The sequence below is a fragment of the Galeopterus variegatus genome, unplaced genomic scaffold (assembly GCF_000696425.1).
Source record: "Galeopterus variegatus unplaced genomic scaffold, G_variegatus-3.0.2 Scaffold5232, whole genome shotgun sequence".
In the NCBI taxonomy this organism is placed as follows: domain Eukaryota; kingdom Metazoa; phylum Chordata; class Mammalia; order Dermoptera; family Cynocephalidae; genus Galeopterus; species Galeopterus variegatus.
Genome location: NW_007731343.1, coordinates 108,292 through 124,771, shown reverse-complemented (window position 1 = coordinate 124,771; position 16,480 = coordinate 108,292). Strand labels below are relative to the sequence as shown.

Here is a 16,480-nt window from a genome sequence, read left to right as displayed (position 1 = left end):
TCCACGAGTTAGACTCATGGAACCATCCCGGGGAGCAGGACACAGACAGTCCACTGTCCCCCATACACCCTCCTGATGCCCCTTTCCAGCCAGCCCTTCCCCAGCCTTCCCCCTGGCAGCCACTGCTCGAGGCTATACCTTCGCCCCTTCCAGAATGCCACGTGAAGGACCGCTCCTCCCCCTTGCGTGGCGGTGGGTGGCAGCCCCGCTCCTCCTCGCCGCGTGGTGGCCTCCACTGCAGGGGTGTGCTGTACCGTGTTGATTCACCCACCGCAGGACATTTGAGCTGTTTCCAGTTTTAGACAATTGTGAGAAAAGCTGCTATGAACATTCACGTCTGAGTCTGTGTAGGGATACCATCATTTCTCTGGGGCAAATACCCACGGTCAGAGCTGTAGGTTGCGCGGCAGCACGTGTGTCACTGTGGGAAATGCCCAGCATCCCCACCAAGGACGGTGCACACGTGGGGATGGCAGCTGCTCAGCATCCCTCCAGCTCTGCCTGGCAGCTTCTTCCCACTCTCTCAAGGCTGCCTTTTGCAGAACATAGTTTTTGTTTTTGTCTTTTATACATTGAGCGTTTGGTCTCATACCTGAGGCCTCTTTGCCTAACCCCAGGTCGCAAAGATTTTCTCCTGTGTTTTATTCTAAAAGTGTTACAGTTTTGCATTTGACATTTAGGTCCTTTTTTTTTTGCAGCTGGCTGGTAAGAGGATCTGAACCTTCGTCCCGGTGTCACCCGTAGATCCATCCCGAGCTACCTTTTGTGTAAGGCGTGAGGATTACATCAGAGCTTTCCCTGGTGTCTTCTGTTCGCCAGAGCTCCTGACGGACGTGTGCTTATCGCGTCCTGGCTTCCGCGGCTTCTGATGAGAAATTCACGTCTTTAAAATCAGTGCTCTTCTCTATGTGATGTGCCTTTTTTTTTGGCTGGCTTCAAGATCTTTGTCTTCAGTTTTCAGCAGCTTGATTAAGGTGTGTCTTGGCGTGAACCTCTTTTAGTTTGTCCTGTTTTGAGTTCGTATCTGAATTTGTAAGTTTGTCTTTGCCCAAACTGGAAAACTTTCAGCCATTATTTCTCCAGATGCTTCCCCTAGATCGTCCTTTCCCCGGCCTGTCATCTCTGGTGACGTGGACAGCAGACATTGGCCGTTGTTCCACGGCCTCGGAGGCTGTGTCCATTTTTTGTCAGTTTCTTTTCTCTCTGGGGTCCAGACCTGATAACGTCTATTGATTGAGCCTCAAGTTCGGTCTTTCTTTTCTTATCTTCATTGTGCTGTTGAGACCGCCCAGTAAATTTTTCTTTTTTCACTTATTGTATTTTCCAGTTCTAAAATTCCCATTTGGTTCTTTTACATTTTTTATTTTATTGTTTATTATTTAATTTTATTTTTACGGAGTTTCATACACACACCTCTACCCCACCCCCGCAGTGTCCACTATTATTAACATCTTGCATCAGTGCGGTATACTTGTTACAATTAATCAATCAGTATGCCCAGAGTTTACATCAAGGTCCACTCTTCGTGTTGTACGTCCTGTGGGTTTTGACACAGACATCTGTGCACCGTTCTGCATCACAGAGAGCAGGTCCACCCCCTAAGTATCTCTGTGCTTCACATATTGTGTCCCTCTCCTCCTTCCCCAGCCCCTGACACCCACTGATCTTTTTACTGTCTCCACAGCTCCAGAGTGTCATGGACTTGGGATCACACATATGCAACCTACTCACTCTGGCTCCTTTCACTTGGTGATATGCAGTCAAGGGTCCTCCGTGCTGTTTTACGGCTTGGTGCTCATTTCTTTCTAGCGCTGAATAGTGTTCATTGTTGGGATGCACCACAGGTGACATTCTTTCACCTGCTAAGGGACATCTCAGTTGCTTCCAGTTTTTGGCAATTATGAACAAAGCTGCTGTAAATATCCATGTGCAGGTGTGTGTGGGGACATAAGTTTTCATCTCCTTGGAATAAACCCCTCAGTCAATGCTGGATCAGATGGTGAGACAGCATCCAGTATTGCGAGAAGCCGCTGGACTGTCTCCCTCACAGTCTGCACACCCTGCACTCCCAGCCGCAGGGAATAGGGCTTCCTGTTGCTCTGCATCCTTGCCAGCATTTGGTGTTGTCAGATTTTTTAAATAGTTATTTCAGTCGTTCTAATGCATGTGCACTGCTGGCATCTCACTGTTGCTGTAATTTGCAGTTCCCCGGTGGCACAGGGCTCTGGGCATCTCTTCATGTACTCATTTGCCATCTGCGCATCTTCTTGGCGAGGTGCCTCTTCAGATCTTTTGCCCATTTTCTAATCAGATCATTTGTTTTCTTGTCGAGTTCTTGTTGAGTTTTAAGAGCTCTTTATATATTTTGGATACAAGTCCTTGATCAGATGCATGTTTTTCAGATTTTTTCTCCCAGGCTGTGGCCCGTCTCTTCACTCTTTAAGCAATGCCTTTGGCAGAGCAGAAGTTTTCAATCTCAAAGGGTCTGACTTACCAATTTTTTTCTTTTATGGTTGGGATTCTGGTGTTGTATCTAAAAACTCATCATCAAATCCAAGGCCACCTGAGCTTTACAGTTTCACATGTTAGTTTTAGGTCTAAGATACTTTCTGAGTTAATTTTTGCGAGAGGTGCAAGGCAAGGGGATTTCTCTGCATTCTGTTGCCTTTTTTCCTTCTGGGTGACTGTATTCACACGGGTCTGTCCCTGGGCTCTCTCTTCTGTCCTGCTGATCAGTCTCATGTTCTTTCCCCAGCACTGCCCTGCCTCGACCTGTCATTGTTTTCCAAGATGCTTCTTTTTCTTTTTGGTTTCTGAGCTTCTGCTTTTCCGTGGAGACATTGTAATCTTTTGTTTATTGTGTTACTTTGCAGTGCATGGTGACAACAGTCACTCTAAAGTCTTTGATAACTTTGGCACCTGTGTCGCCTCTTGGTGTCTGTTGAATGTAGTTTCCTTTGCAATTGTTTTTTGACTTTTTTTTTTATGTTACATGTCAAGTAATTTTGAATTGCATCCTGGACATTGTAAATATTTGGTTGTGAGACCCTGGATCCTGTTGAAATCTTATGGAGGATGTTCACTTTTTGTTTGTTTTTGCAGGCAATCAGCTAGGTTAGGTTCACACTGCTAGTTCCACCTTCCGTGAGCTGGGCTCTAATGTCAGTTCCATTTTAGAAGCTTTTCCAGCACCACTGGGGTCTCTCTTGTGTGTACACCACCCAGTGGCAAGCCTGGGACCTAGGCAGCAGTCTGCCCTACAGATCAGTTCTGAATGCTTATGGCATACTGTTTAGGGATGGACCCAAGATGGGGTGAGCCCGGGAGTTCACACGCAACTTTATGTGGTTGCCTTCCCACACTCTCTCCTCTGTGTAACTTCCCAAAACTTTCTGGCTCGTAGCAGACCCCCCATCCTGGCCTTCCACTTAGAAAGCTGGGACTTAAGCTTCCTGGCTCTGCTGAGCGTCTTTGTGACTGAGCCTGTCTCCTGGGTCAAGTGCCAAGACAGTAGAGAGGAAAACAAAAAAGCAGTGGGTGTTCCTTCCCCACACTCTTGTCTTGGAGTTTTAGTGCCTGCACTGCCACCAGCTGCTTCGGATTAAACACAGAGGCTTCCCCTGAAACTCTTGCTGTCTGCGCCCAATAAGCACGTCCAGGTTTTAGGCTGTCTTTGAGTTCAGGCGAGGAAATGCCAGAGAAGAAACAGGAAACTTTCTGCCAGTCCAGTGGAACCCTGAGTTCCACAACCCACTTGCTAGTATCGGCTTTTCAGAGTCCTCAGATAGCTGCCTGTGCGTATGGTCCAGGAACTCCAGTTACATTCAGTGGGAGAGACAGGCGGAACGTTCTTACTCCAGTCAGAAACAGAACCAGGGCTAATCCACTCTGCCGCTGTCTAGTCCTCCGTGGCACACGTTCCCTATATTTCATCTGTTTCTCACTCTCTGCCATCACAACATCACTGTAGTGTACATCCTCGTGCAGGTCCCCTTTGGACTTGTCTCTGTTTTGCAAACTCAGGAGTGGGATGGCTGGGTTATCAAGTCACGTGTGTTCTCAAGCTGGCCCAGTGATGTCAAGTTGCTCCCACAACGCTCACAGCGGTGTGTGCCTACCCCCCACCATCTCACCAACATCGGGAGGAAACCGACTTCCTAATTTTAGCCAATCAAAGAGGCATAAACTGATGTATCATTCTGTTTAAGTGCATTTCTCTAATTATTAATGAGTTTATGCATCTTTCCATACACTAGTTAACTTTGGGGAGGTCCTGTCCTGCTCAGCTGCTGCCTCTTCTTGGCTCATTTGTGGGTGTCGTTTGTGGATTTTAGATGATTGTTTCAGCTCTCGCAAGTATCTTCACGTTTCACCTGTGTCTTCCCTTTACCTGCAATGTCCTTCATTAAACAAAAATTTAATCACGGTAATAATGTCTGCAATCTTAATTTGGTGTAGCCATAGCCTTGTGTTTTTCATTTTAATATTGATGTAATCAAATATATCAAATTTTGTCTTATGGTTTGTGTTTTCAAAGTTTGTTTATTGCAAACCTCATTAGTGATAGGTCTACACAAATACCTCATTGCCCACAGGTCACAACGACGTTCTCTATCACATTTTATTAACGTTAAAGCCCTTCCTTGTGTATGTAGTTCCGGAGCCAACTTTTGTGTGGCATTGGATAGAGAACCAGTTTAGTTTTTCTCTGTATGGAGAGCCTGTTGCCTACATGAGCAATGAAATAGTTCGTCCTTTCTCTATGGATTTCTTTTGCCATCTTTCCATGTACCCAGTTCCTAGAAGTGTAAATACAGATCTGTTCCTGAGCTCTCTACTGTTCTGTGTTCTCAAGCCAAAACACATCATTTTTCTTTTCTGCTACTGCTTTTTAAGTTTACTACCATGGCTTTGCAATATGCCCTAAAATTTGGTAAGATTCTGTCAGTTGCTACTTGATACATCTTGAGGCTGTATTTTTTGGTGCTTCTATGTTCATGATGAATATAGCTTCCATTTGTCCCTTACCATAGCTTTTTGTGTCTTGGGTTCTAGCTTGTCAGATGATAACATTGCTAGCACAGCTATCTGGGGTTGTCTGTGCTAGTATATCTTTTCCCATCCTCTATTTTCAGACAGTTGTAAGGTTCACCAAGCTGTTTGGTCACCCTGACTTCCCAAACCTTTTTAAAAAATCTACTGGATCTGTTTCTCTTACTATTGGAGCACTTCCTTCTGAAGTGTGTTTGATGCGGTCTCTGTGTGGCAAACCTTTTGAGGTTTTACATGCCTAGTTGCACTTTTATTACACAGTCACATTTGAGTGATGGTTTGGTTGGATAAAAAGTCCTAAATTCATAACTATTTACCTCTGGTATTTAAAAATATTATTCTGTTGTTTTCTCATGTCCACAATTGTTGTTGAGGTGTCTGATAGTAAACCAATCCTTGCCTTTTTTTTTTACCCCTTAAAAATCTGCATAGCTGCGTTCATGTCCCATACAGGGACTAAACCCACAACTTGGTGTTATCGGCACTGTGCTCTAACCAACTGAGCTAACCAGCCACCCTCTTGCTCCTGTTAATGTTAAGGCTTTGCTTTTCTTCTGTAGATGCATTTGTAATTTTCTCTTTGTCTTTAATGTTCTTAAAAGGTATTATAATGAAATTAGTGTGTTTTTCCTTACCTTCCCTCTTTAACACTCTGTGAACCTGTTCAGTCTGAAGTCTTGCATCTCCTTTTCAGTTCTAAGAAGGTTATTTCTATTTTCAGGTTTTCCATACCTTAGTTTTTCTTTTACATGTCCTCTTTCTATATATGCTTTCCTGCCTTCCAGGAGACTCCCTTAGCCCAGAATACAGCTCACTGATTGATGCTGCAGCCACCTGCCCCTGCTACTGCCCCATTCATAATATTCTTTGCTTTAATTACAACAGTTTTAACACCACATGTTTCTTCTTGCTTCTTTTTGGACAGGTTTTTATATCCGAATGCCTCCCTATTTCTCTTTAAGTACGTTTAATATGCTCAGTTCTCAGTCCATCTGTCCCAACACCTCTGTGTCAGGTAGTACATGTGCCATTTACTGATTTTCTTTCAGGCAGTTGTCTTCTAGGTGCCTAGTTGTTTGGGTGTGGCAGGCATTCTTCTTGGTAAAGTACAGAGGGCTGAGGACGGATCTCAGTCTGTGTCAGCCCAAGTGTGTTAAGGGGGAGCCTTGGGATGGGGAGCCCAGAACTAGGGCTGATCCCTCTGCTTTGCCGGTCAGGGGTCTCTCCACTCTAGGACAGGCAGCATGGTGAGGAGGCCGTCTCCTTGGTTTGTAGCCCACCAGCCGTGGCGTGCAGTGAGAGATGGGCATATAAATGCCCAGGTGTCTTTGTTTGGTCCACATGTATTTTCATCAACTTGTCACCTGAGAAGAGCTTTTGGCCCCGTGCTGTCACCCGAGGACCCCTGCACAAGTGCCTGGGTTGCTACCCTCATTTCTTCTATGAGGATGCAGACACTGCAACCCCAAGGGAGCATGTGTGTACCGGGGACAGGGTGACAAGGGTAGAACCTCACAAGCCCTCCTCCGTCTGTCTTCATGTTGCCACCTCCAGCTGCCCGCCCTTTCCCAGGCTCCATCCCCCCCGCTGCACCCCAAAATCCACCAGTTCAAAATAGCGTTCGGTCTCCCCAGGAGTGCAACTCCTTTGGTGTTGTTGGTTCCTGGAGTCCCTTTTACTTTTCTAGTGTCTCCAGGCTGACCTGGGGGCAGGGACACAGTGGCCTGTGCTCGTAGCCGTGTTGGAAACGTGTTCACCGCACCTTCATGCCTGAAGGCAAGTGTTGCTGGGTCCGCCATTCCGGGTGGGCAGCTGTGAAGCTTCACTCCACTCCCGCCTGGCTTCCATCACTCCTGTTCAGAAGTCTGCCGCTGTCATTCCTGTGTGGGGGTCTCTTCTCCTCTCTGGCTATTTTAAGATAGTTTTCTTTTGTGTCCTAACAGTATGTGTACACGTGGATGTCTGTTTATTTACCTTCCTGGATATATGTTGTGCTTCCTGCAGCTGTGGATTTGTATCTTTCGTCAATTTTGGAGAATTTCTAGTAATTTCATATCTAGTTTTCAGCTCATTGATTCTCTCTTCAGCTATGCCAAATATGCTATTTAATTTAGCCACCGAGATTTAACAATTGTATTTTTCCTATCTGTCCAATTCTTTTTCAGAACTGTTTGGTCATTTTTACATTTCTTTATCCTTGCTAATTTTTTGGTTCTGTTTTTTCTTTAAATATTTCATACATGATTATTTTGTTAATTCCAGTATCTGAAGTTCCTGGAAGATGAAAACTATTGTAACTTCTCTGAGGACTCGCGCTTGTGACTTCCCTGCCCACGTCTGTAAGCTTTTCTGGGAGCTCACGTATGGTTCACCTCAATCTGTCTGCGTGCAGAGGGCCCAGGGCGAAAATGCCCCCCTCTGGGAAGGCTTCGTGCTCATTCTGCTGGGACCAGGGGGTGCTGCTGCCAGAGTCCTGCCAGAGTCCAAGAGAGCATTGGGTTTGGCTCTCCCTCCCCCGCTCCTGGGAGCCAAGGCTGACCTTCCAAGCCCAGCCTCAGCTGCAGCACTGGTCCTGAGCGCAGCCCTGGATATTTCAGTTGCTTTCCATGCACTATTCTGGTGTCAGCTCATCGTTTCAGATTCTTCAATTTTGTTTTTTGTTTTTAAGCTTTTAGAGATTTCCCTTACTTATTTTGAGAGCGCCTAGTCTGCACACTGCAGATTGGAAACCTCCATCCTGGCCCTGGCCCTACCTGCCCACCTCCCAAGTGCTCTGGAAAGTGACATGGGTCCCTTCTGCCTTCATCGCCAGCCTCTCGAGAGCATCCCACGTGGGCGACCGCCCCTTCCTTCTCGTGGCCCTCTCTGTTCCTGGCTCCTATAACTCCACACTGCCGCAGCATTGCTCTTTTCTCTCTGGCTGCTTCTTCTAAGTGCCCCCTACTGGGGGCAGGGCACTTGGAAGGGAATGCAGTCCGCTGGCCCACTTCCCCACGACGTGTTCTCCCCCATGCCAGGGCTTCAGCACCAACCCTGCAAACCCACACCACAGCTCGACTGCCCCTGCAGGTCTGACCTGCCACCCTTGGCTTCTCCAACCTGACTAGATGCACCTGCCCCACCCCTCACCTGTCCTGCTCCAGCTACTCAGCCTCCCTGTCACACGGTACTTAGAAGGGAGGAGGGAGAGGGGCTGGTTGGGCACTGGAGGGTGGCCACTGCTGGGGACCTCTGCCCTCAGCCTTCTGGGAAGGCCTGGGACGGATGGGGTTCTGTCCTTCTCTCCTACTCAACACGCCCACGGCTCCACAGCTCAAGCAGACTCAGGCGCAGATCGCTGGGCAGGCATCCTTCTCTCCCCCAGCCGGCTCCCACCGCTGGCCTCTCTCTTTGCTCAGGCACCACCTCCTCCAGGAAGTGCCCATCCTAGGGAAGTGGCAGGGAGGTGGCAGTCTCTGGTGGTTTCTAGGCGTCTGACCTAACCCATCACATGCCCCCTGGACAGCTCCCTGGGCGCCTCTCAAGGACAAGAACCATGTCCAAGGCACTGTCCTCATTCGTGTGGTTATGGAGTGATGGGTGATGACCATGTGCCAAGAACTCTCTGAGGAGCCTGGCATGCTGCCCAACAGCAGCCGTGGGTGGGAGCCGGGGGCCGTGGGCACAGCTGCAGGGCCCCCTATCTGGGCTCGAGGAAGGAGGGAGGACTTCGCAGAGCGGGTGGTGGACATCGACACTGGGAACTCAGAGAGCAAAGGAGAAGCAGCCAAACTGGGGAGAGCCGAGATGGGGTCCTGGGGGGCTCTGCAAGGGCCCAGGTGAGTGTGAGTGACTGGGGAAGGCCACAGGGCAGCTGGCAGGCAGGGCAGACGGGGAGGCAGGACCGGCCTCAGGGAACCGCAGGGCCACGTGGAGGAGAAGGCCTCACTGGGGTCGGGGACGAGAATGGAAGGGGCAGGGGGAGGCGGGGCAGCCTGGACCAGGGTGAATGCGTGAGAGGCTTCCAGGCCCTGGGGGAAGGGTCTTGGGACCACCTGAGGACAGGGAGAGGTGGGCGGGGCTGTCGCAGATGAACCTGAGGCGCTGGCAGCCTTGTGCTGTGGTCCAGGGCCAGTGGGGACATCCCTGGCTCTCTCCAGACAAGTGAGACATCCCCCCGAGTGGCCGCCAGGCCCTGTCCGACCCCACAGACAGCTGTCGTCTGGCTTGGAAGGGAAGCCTGGCCCCGTCCTGATCGCCTGAGGAGAGGCAGGGAGAGCCTGAGAGGCCATGCCAGCATTTAATAAAGATAGAGCTCAACGGCAGCAACAACCACAACGAAACAACGAGAACGACAACACACTCGAGCCGGCCGCAGGGCCAGCAACTCAGGTCACAAAGTGAGACAGTTCCGTGATGTCCTCCGAGAAGCTCAGGTAGAACCTGCGGCACCTGCGGTCCTGGTCCTGCTTGAGGATCTCAAAGTCTGCAGCAGAGACCACAGGTCCCAATGCATGGCCCGGTCCCCCAGGCCCAGGAGTTGGCAGCCTGATGTGGCCCCGAGGAGGGCCGGGTGAAGGCGTAGCCTGTTCCATGTGTGTCAGGGGTGGGGGCCACAGCTCTGCCCCAGGACCCCAGCTGAGGGGACACAGCCTGTCCTGGGTGTGTGGGGGTCACAACTCTGCCCCAGGACCCCAGCTGAGGGGACACAGCCTGTCCTGGGTGTGTGTGGGTCACAGCTCTGCCCCAGGACCCCAGCTGAGGGGGTACAGCCTGTCCTGGGTAAGTGGGGGCCACAGCTCTGCCCCAGGACCCCAGCTGAGGGGACACAGCCTGTCCTCTGAGCCCCAATCTGAAGGAAGAGATGATGCCCCACTTTCGGGAGAGGCTAGTCTCGGGGAGACACAACCTGGCCAGAGGGGCCTCCTCAAGTGTCACGGAGCAGACAGATCCCCTCCCAGCCGCCCAGCCCCGGGCTCAGGACCAAGGTCCCGGCTTACGTTTCCTCAGGATCCTCACGTCGCCCTTCTTCAAGTAGAAGCAGAGGTCAGTGAAGTAATCCTGCAGCATCTCCCCTGGTTCAGTTAGGGCAGGTGGTGGGCACTGGGGCTGGGGGTGACCCAAGCCCATTGATGGAGGCGGGTCAGCTCGTGCGGTGGGAGCCAGCCTTGGCCAATGGGCCGGTTCTGTCCACCCCACTGGGCCCGGAGCCACTGCCCCTCTAGAGCAGACGCTAGGAGAGGTGGGGGCTGAGGGCCGCAGGGCCAGCACTTACCGATGAACTTCATGGCTGCCAGCTTCAGGCTCTGGTGGGGGCTCTGCAGGTACACTAAGGCCTGCATGAGAAACTGGTGGTAGCTGCCAAAGTTGCTCTCCACCTGGGGATGGGGAGGAGGTGTCTGTGGCCAGGTCGGGGCCCCTGCGGCTCCCTGGCCTCTGAGACTTGGCTCTGCCTGAGGTCCCCCCACTGCCTGGAAATGAGGGGCAGCCACCCCGTCTGGGTCCAGAGCCAGGGCCGGCCCGCAGGGCTGTGGTGGGGAGGGGAGGGGCTGGAGCCGGGGCCCGAGCGGCCTCAGCGGTGCCGTGGGAAGCGGACGGCTCGGAGCCACCTATGTTAAAACACTAATAACGAACACATAATCCACGAGTTTCAAATACCACAAATCACCAGATCAAAGGAGTGTTTAACAATGTCACAGACCAGGTTGCAGCATCAGGACGGCCGTGCAGTAGGAAAGGGAAGTTGGCCACTGCAAACTTGAAGATGAAGTTCCTAGGAACAGCACCGACTCTTGAGAGTAAAATGTACATGGTGGGGTAAGTGAAAAGTCACCGTGGACAGGGCCTTGGGGTAAGTGACAGCCAGTGGCAAACTCTACCCAGGGCATCGGCGGGGAAGCTGCTCCTGCAGTCCGCGCCCATCTGAGACAGCAGCAGCAATTTTGGGAAGGTGCGCAAATGGAAGGTCTGTGCAGGGCGGGAGGAGGGGTAAGGCAAAGAAGGATGGAAATAGGAGTGTCAAGCAGTGACATTCAGATGGTCACCTTATAGTTCCAGTGACATCATGTCTCGTCGTATTTACAGTGCTTGAAACACTCGGGAGAATCTGATATTCAAACCTAGGATTTTAACTAAGCATTTAGAGGGGTGTCAATAAATTTGTAATCATTATGCAAATATGCAGGGAAACTTACTTTGTTAAATCCATAAGTTTTAATTTATAAGTTGCCTTAATAATGGACAAATGTAACATGAGTAATATTGGCTGTTTAATGTTTTAAAAGGTGCAGTTTAATAAATTAATAAGATTAATAAACTGGATACTAAACCAAACACAAATGGTAGTGCATGTACCTCTCCCTGCATGGGAACGCCTCCGAGAGGAAGGAATCTGTTAGCAACAAATTTCTCTTAAAATCCTCAGCTGGGCCGAGCCCTGGTGCACTCGGGAGAGTACGGCGCTGGGAGCACAGCAGCGCTCCCGCCGCAGGTTCGGATCCTATATAGGGATGACTGGTGCGCTCGCAGCGCTCACTGGCTGAGTGCGGTGTGGCTGGTCGCAAAAAGGAAAAAAAAAAAAAAATCCTCAGCTGGGCCGAGCCCGGGTGCACACGGGAGAGTACGGCGCTGGGAGCACAGCAGCGCTCCCGCCGCCGGCTCGGATCCTATATAGGGACGACTGGTGCGCTCGCAGCGCTCACTGGCTGAGTGCGGTGTGGCTGGTCGCAAAAAGGAAAAAAAAAAAAAAAAAAAAAATCCTCAGCTGAACTAGCTAAAAACAAGGAGCAATCCCTGAGGGCGGAGCTGTGCGGGGACAGCACCAGAGCCCCCGGCGTGTGAGCCGATGCTTGGACCACCTCGAGCATGCTGAGGCTGGGCGTCCACCCCAACGCCCAAGGTGGCCCTGGGCCCTTGGGAGCCTCAGGAGGAAGAGGGACCCCGGCAGAAAACAGGCACGCTGAGAACCGGACTTGGACCAGCAAGACTCCAAGGGCAGCCATAGAGAACAAAAGCACGTGTGTCTGTATCCCGGCCCGGGAGAAGACGCGTTTCCTTAAGGAAGGGTGACCGAGAGCCTCCTGGGGACTTAGCTTGGATCTACACTGGCTGCATCCTGTGGGGACTTCAGAGCTGAGAGATCAGCATACGAATTTGTTCCAGATCAGCAGCAAATACAAAGACACCCTGGAATGAGTCGTCTTGGGATTCACAGAGAAATGAGGGGAAAATCCGCCACAAGTGAGGGCCAGAAAACACAACCAATGGCAAGATTAGGTCCTCGAGAATTTCAGATGCGCGAACTACCTAGCAGAGACAAAGTATGTGCTTAAATGATTACATTTGTGGGGAATGGGGACTCATAAGGAAAGGGCAGGACCTTATGAGGAAGGAGAGACAGACAAGGAAGAAAGAGAAAAGTAGAGCTGTTGGCAGGGGGGAGTCAGCGTTTGGTTTAAGAGCAAACTGGAGATGGGTAAAGATAGAGTTAGAAAAGAGGGAGACAAATCTGGGAAAAAACCCAAATTGCAGCACTGGGAGAGGGAAGAGATGGGAGATGTGACACTGAGGTTAAGACACGCGGACCAGAGCAACGTGGGAGGCCAGCAGCACACATGTGGGAGATTCTGTCGTGCCTGTTACTGATTTTTCTTTTACTTTTCTTTTCTTCTTCTTCTTCTTCTTCTCCTCCTCCTCCTCCTCCTCCTCCTCCCCCCCTCCTCCTCCTCGTTTCTTCTTCTTCTTCTTTTTTTCCACCTCTCAGCTCCAAATTCACCTGTTTTGCCTGCTCTGTGAGGATGGTCTCAGCCTGTGAGCACCTCCTTTGTGCAGGCCACAGACAGCGAGGGAGAGACACAGCTCCCTGGCCCTGCACACCCAGCGGCCACCTCTCCCGCACTCAGCTCCCCGGAGCACAGTGGCCAGCACTGCGAGGTGGGAGCAGCCTTGCCCCCGGAGCCCCCTCGGGCATTGTGTAGCGGGGTGTCTCCTGTGTGACACCTCCCCGTGAGTGAGCTTTCCTGGCATCTCAGAGGGCTTATGTCCTGAATTCTGCACCCCATCGATTCTGCTATCAAGAGAGTTATCAGGGGGAGGGTGTCTTCTCTGGGCACTTATCTCAGCCCCAGGGGAGCGGCTATCACATATCGCATGATGTTACATGTGCTGCTGTGTTGCATGTGTAAGTCCTGCCATTCCTCTATCTTCTAGAATCCTCTGTCCTTCTCACTAGCCAACCTCTTGCAGTTCCAAACCCCGGCTGCAGGTAGTAACTCTTCAAATTGCATGTTCCTTGCTCAAAGTGCTGCATGGTGCCTGTTTCCTGAAGAGACCCTGATTGACACAGCACACTTAAGGTCATGATCGTGGTGTGACAGTCAAGGGCAGCAGCTCCTGGGCTCCAAAGGTCCGTACCTCTGTGGTCGCCATCATCAACCACAGGGGACAGCCTGACAACACGTAGTGCCACTGCATGCAGCAGGTGGCCGGCGTGCCACTTCCCGTGGGCATGGAGCTCAGCACCACACTCACATGCAGAGGCACAGCCCAACCCACCCCAAATCCCATCTCTGCACATCTGTCTCTCAGGCCATTCCCGATACCGATACTGCTCCGTAGAGTGGAGACTTCTTAGTAAGATCCCACAGCACAAACCATAGAAAACTAATATATTTGGCTACGTTGAAACTGAAAGCTTCTGTAGAGGGACACCACAGCAAAGGGAGAGCATGAGTCACTAATGCAGCAAACGCATCTGCCACACAACAACTGCCCCAGGACCCACACGGGGTGCAAGAAGAATTCATGCACATTTCCATGCAAAAGACCAACAACCCACAATGAAAGGGGGAAGGATCTGAACAGGCAACCCACAGCCGAGCAGCCCTGACTGGAGCTGGCCCATGAGGCCACTTGCCATGTGCCAGGCTGAGGTGGGCTTGTCCTTGCTGCCATGTTTCCCAAACGTCCCTCTCCCTGCCAACCTTTGCTCAGACAGATCCTCACCTCCCCCACCAGGGAGCCCCCTCCACCCTCTCAGGAAACTTCTGCCCCACCCCCTTCCCTCCCCCGCCCTGCCTCCTCCAGGAAGCTCTCCCGGACTGCTCCTGTCCAGGTGTGCGGCCTCCTGGGGACAGCTGGGCGCACGGTGGCTGGACGGCAGGAGGAGGTTTCTACCAGGTTCCTCCTTCCACACTTGCCTCCCTCCACTCAAGCAGGTGGTGGCTCTGCCCTTCGTCCACTCGGAGGAGGGAGGTGGTAGGGACAAGATACAAGCTATGGCAAGTCTCCCTGCCCTTCGTGTTCCCCAGAGCCCCGGCCCTTAGGAAGCGCAGTGGCCTCTTAAAGCACATGAACAGGGAGGAATATCCCAGAGGCTGGAGTGCCGGGCGGGCGGGCCAGCAGAGGTGATGGGCAGTGGCTGGGCTCGGAGGCCCAGCTGAGGACAGGTCGGCTTTGCCCGCCTGCAATGCAGCCCTGCTTAAGAGCCCAGGACTGCCGTCTCGACAGCCCAGGTGAGGCTCCCAGTCACAGGGCAGGAGGAGAGACTGGAGGCAGAAACTGAATTGGTTGCTAGAAAGCAGAGGTGTGGCGTGTCCTGTCCACCCCTCCCCATTCATCTCTGCCTCATCTGAGAGCAGGAGCCAGGAATGTCTGCGCCGTTTTGGCCTGGCTCTTCCCGAGGGTCTGGGAAGTCTGGGAAGTACAGGGCCTCCTCCTGTCTGAACTGGGGCCCCAGCGGGTGCTGTGGCCCAGAGACACAGTTGCAGGCACACGATGGGAGTGTCCACCAGGGCCTGCTGTGAGGGCTTGAGCTCCACTGCTGGGGGCAAATGCTTCCCTCCCTGGGGCTCGAGTCACTTCATAAACACCCTCAGGATGGAGATCGAATGCCACCAAGGGCACCCTAGCCCTGCCCCATCCCCCCGCAGGACACCCGTCAGAGCTGAGGTGGCTGCTCACAGCCTTCTGTCCCCACCCCCACTTCTCACCATGTACACGAAGACGTCGTTCTCGGCGCCCAGCCCGTGGCCCCACGCCAACTTGCTGAACAGCTCCTTCCGGAACTCCCACCGCAGCAGGATGGCACAGCGCAGGAAGGTGAACTTGGTCTTCTGGGGCCACAGCAGAGAGGGGTCACCCCGCATGCCCCAGGCTCCCTCTCCCCGGCAGACCCCAAGGGGAGCAGGCCTCTGCAGCCATGCTGTCCAGGGGCACTGAGGGTCCCTGGCCATATGGTCTGTGCCCTAGATGGGGGCGGCTGTGACCACCAGAGACAGAGGTGACCCCACAACGGTGTCTTCACTCCTGAAGCCCATAGGTGTCCTGCTCTGATTCATACTCACCCTGGCTGCCAGGCCTCCTTTCCCACCCTGAGGCCTCTCTCAAGGGCCAGATGGACAAGGTACAGACATCCGAGGAAGGGACCAGCTGCTCCCCAGCACCCAACGGCCATGAGCCCCTGGTCTTAGGCTGCTCTTGGAACGAGCCTATATGGACTGCTTGTGTCTCCCCCTGCAAATCCATATGTTGAAGCCCTAATCCCCAGGACCTCAGCATAGGACTGTATTTGCAGGTAAGGCCTTTACAGAGATAATTTAGTTAAGTTTAGGTCATACGGGTCCGTCCTAATCCAGGCTGACAGGTGTCCTCCTAAGAAGAATTAGGACTCAGACACACACAGGGACAACCATGTGAGGACATGGAGAAAACGCTGTCTGCACACCAAGGAGAGAGGCCTTGGGAGGAACCGCCTTGCCACAGCTGGATTTCGGACTTCCAGCTCCAGAACTGTGAGACCATAAATGTCTGTCGCTAACCACTCAGCCTGTGGGCCTGGACTCTCCCTCCTTTGCTGACTTGGGGGGACACAGTAGCACTCTCTTGTCCCCAGCGAGGCCATGCCCAGCTTAACCTTACTGCCTTTGCCCAATGCTCATAGAATGCATGGCCCTCCCTCCCTGGGTGAACCTTGGCCTCTGAGTAGCTCATCTTCAGACTCTGCAGTTGCTGAAGCCTAGAGAGACGCCAGAATCCCCCAGCAGCCTGCCCTGGTGACCCCCGCCCTGCCTTCCTCCTAGACCGAGCCTGTACCCCTCAGTCTCTCATATTGTTACATCCTGTCCTATACTGGTCTTCCATCCATCAACCCCTCCATCGTCCATGTGTCCACCAACCCCTCCATCGTCCATGTGTCCATCCACCCCTCCATCGTCCATGTGTCCATTAACCCCTCCATCGTCCATGTGTCCATTAACCCCCACCCCTCCATTGTCCATGTGTCCATCCACCCCTCCATCGTCCATGTGTCCATCCACCCCTCCATCGTCCATGTGTCCATTAACCCCTCCATCGTCCATGTGTCCATCCACCCCTCCATCGTCCATGTGTCCATCCACCCCTCCATCGTCCATGTGTCCATCCACCCCTCCGTCGTCCATGTGTCCATCCA

At 52.3% G+C, this 16,480-nt stretch overlaps 1 protein-coding gene across 1 annotated transcript; it reads right to left on the bottom strand.

Annotated features, from left to right (window-relative positions):
• Nucleotides 1–9,317: 9,317 nt before the first annotated feature.
• On the bottom strand, nucleotides 9,318–16,469 carry LOC103604560 (maestro heat-like repeat family member 5). Its single transcript, XM_008589134.1, has 5 exons — nucleotides 16,206–16,469; nucleotides 15,021–15,143; nucleotides 10,307–10,409; nucleotides 10,032–10,106; nucleotides 9,318–9,517 (listed from the first exon to the last, which is right to left on the bottom strand). Exons 1-5 carry the CDS (start codon nucleotides 16,467–16,469, stop codon nucleotides 9,420–9,422), a joined length of 663 nt encoding a protein of 220 aa, XP_008587356.1. The 3' UTR covers nucleotides 9,318–9,419.
• Nucleotides 16,470–16,480: the final 11 nt, after the last annotated feature.

Bases quoted from the DNA above. Each gene is read 5' to 3' on its own strand.
- LOC103604560 (XM_008589134.1), bottom strand. From the start codon at position 16,469: ATGGACGACGGAGGGGTGGATGGACACATGGACGATGGAGGGGTGGAT. The intron at 15,144-16,205 runs GTTGGTGGACAC...CTGTGGCCCCAG, and splicing joins GACACATGGACGATGGAGGG to AAGACCAAGTTCACCTTCCT. The intron at 9,518-10,031 runs GTAAGCCGGGAC...TCTCTGCTGCAG, and splicing joins CGTGAGGATCCTGAGGAAAC to ACTTTGAGATCCTCAAGCAG.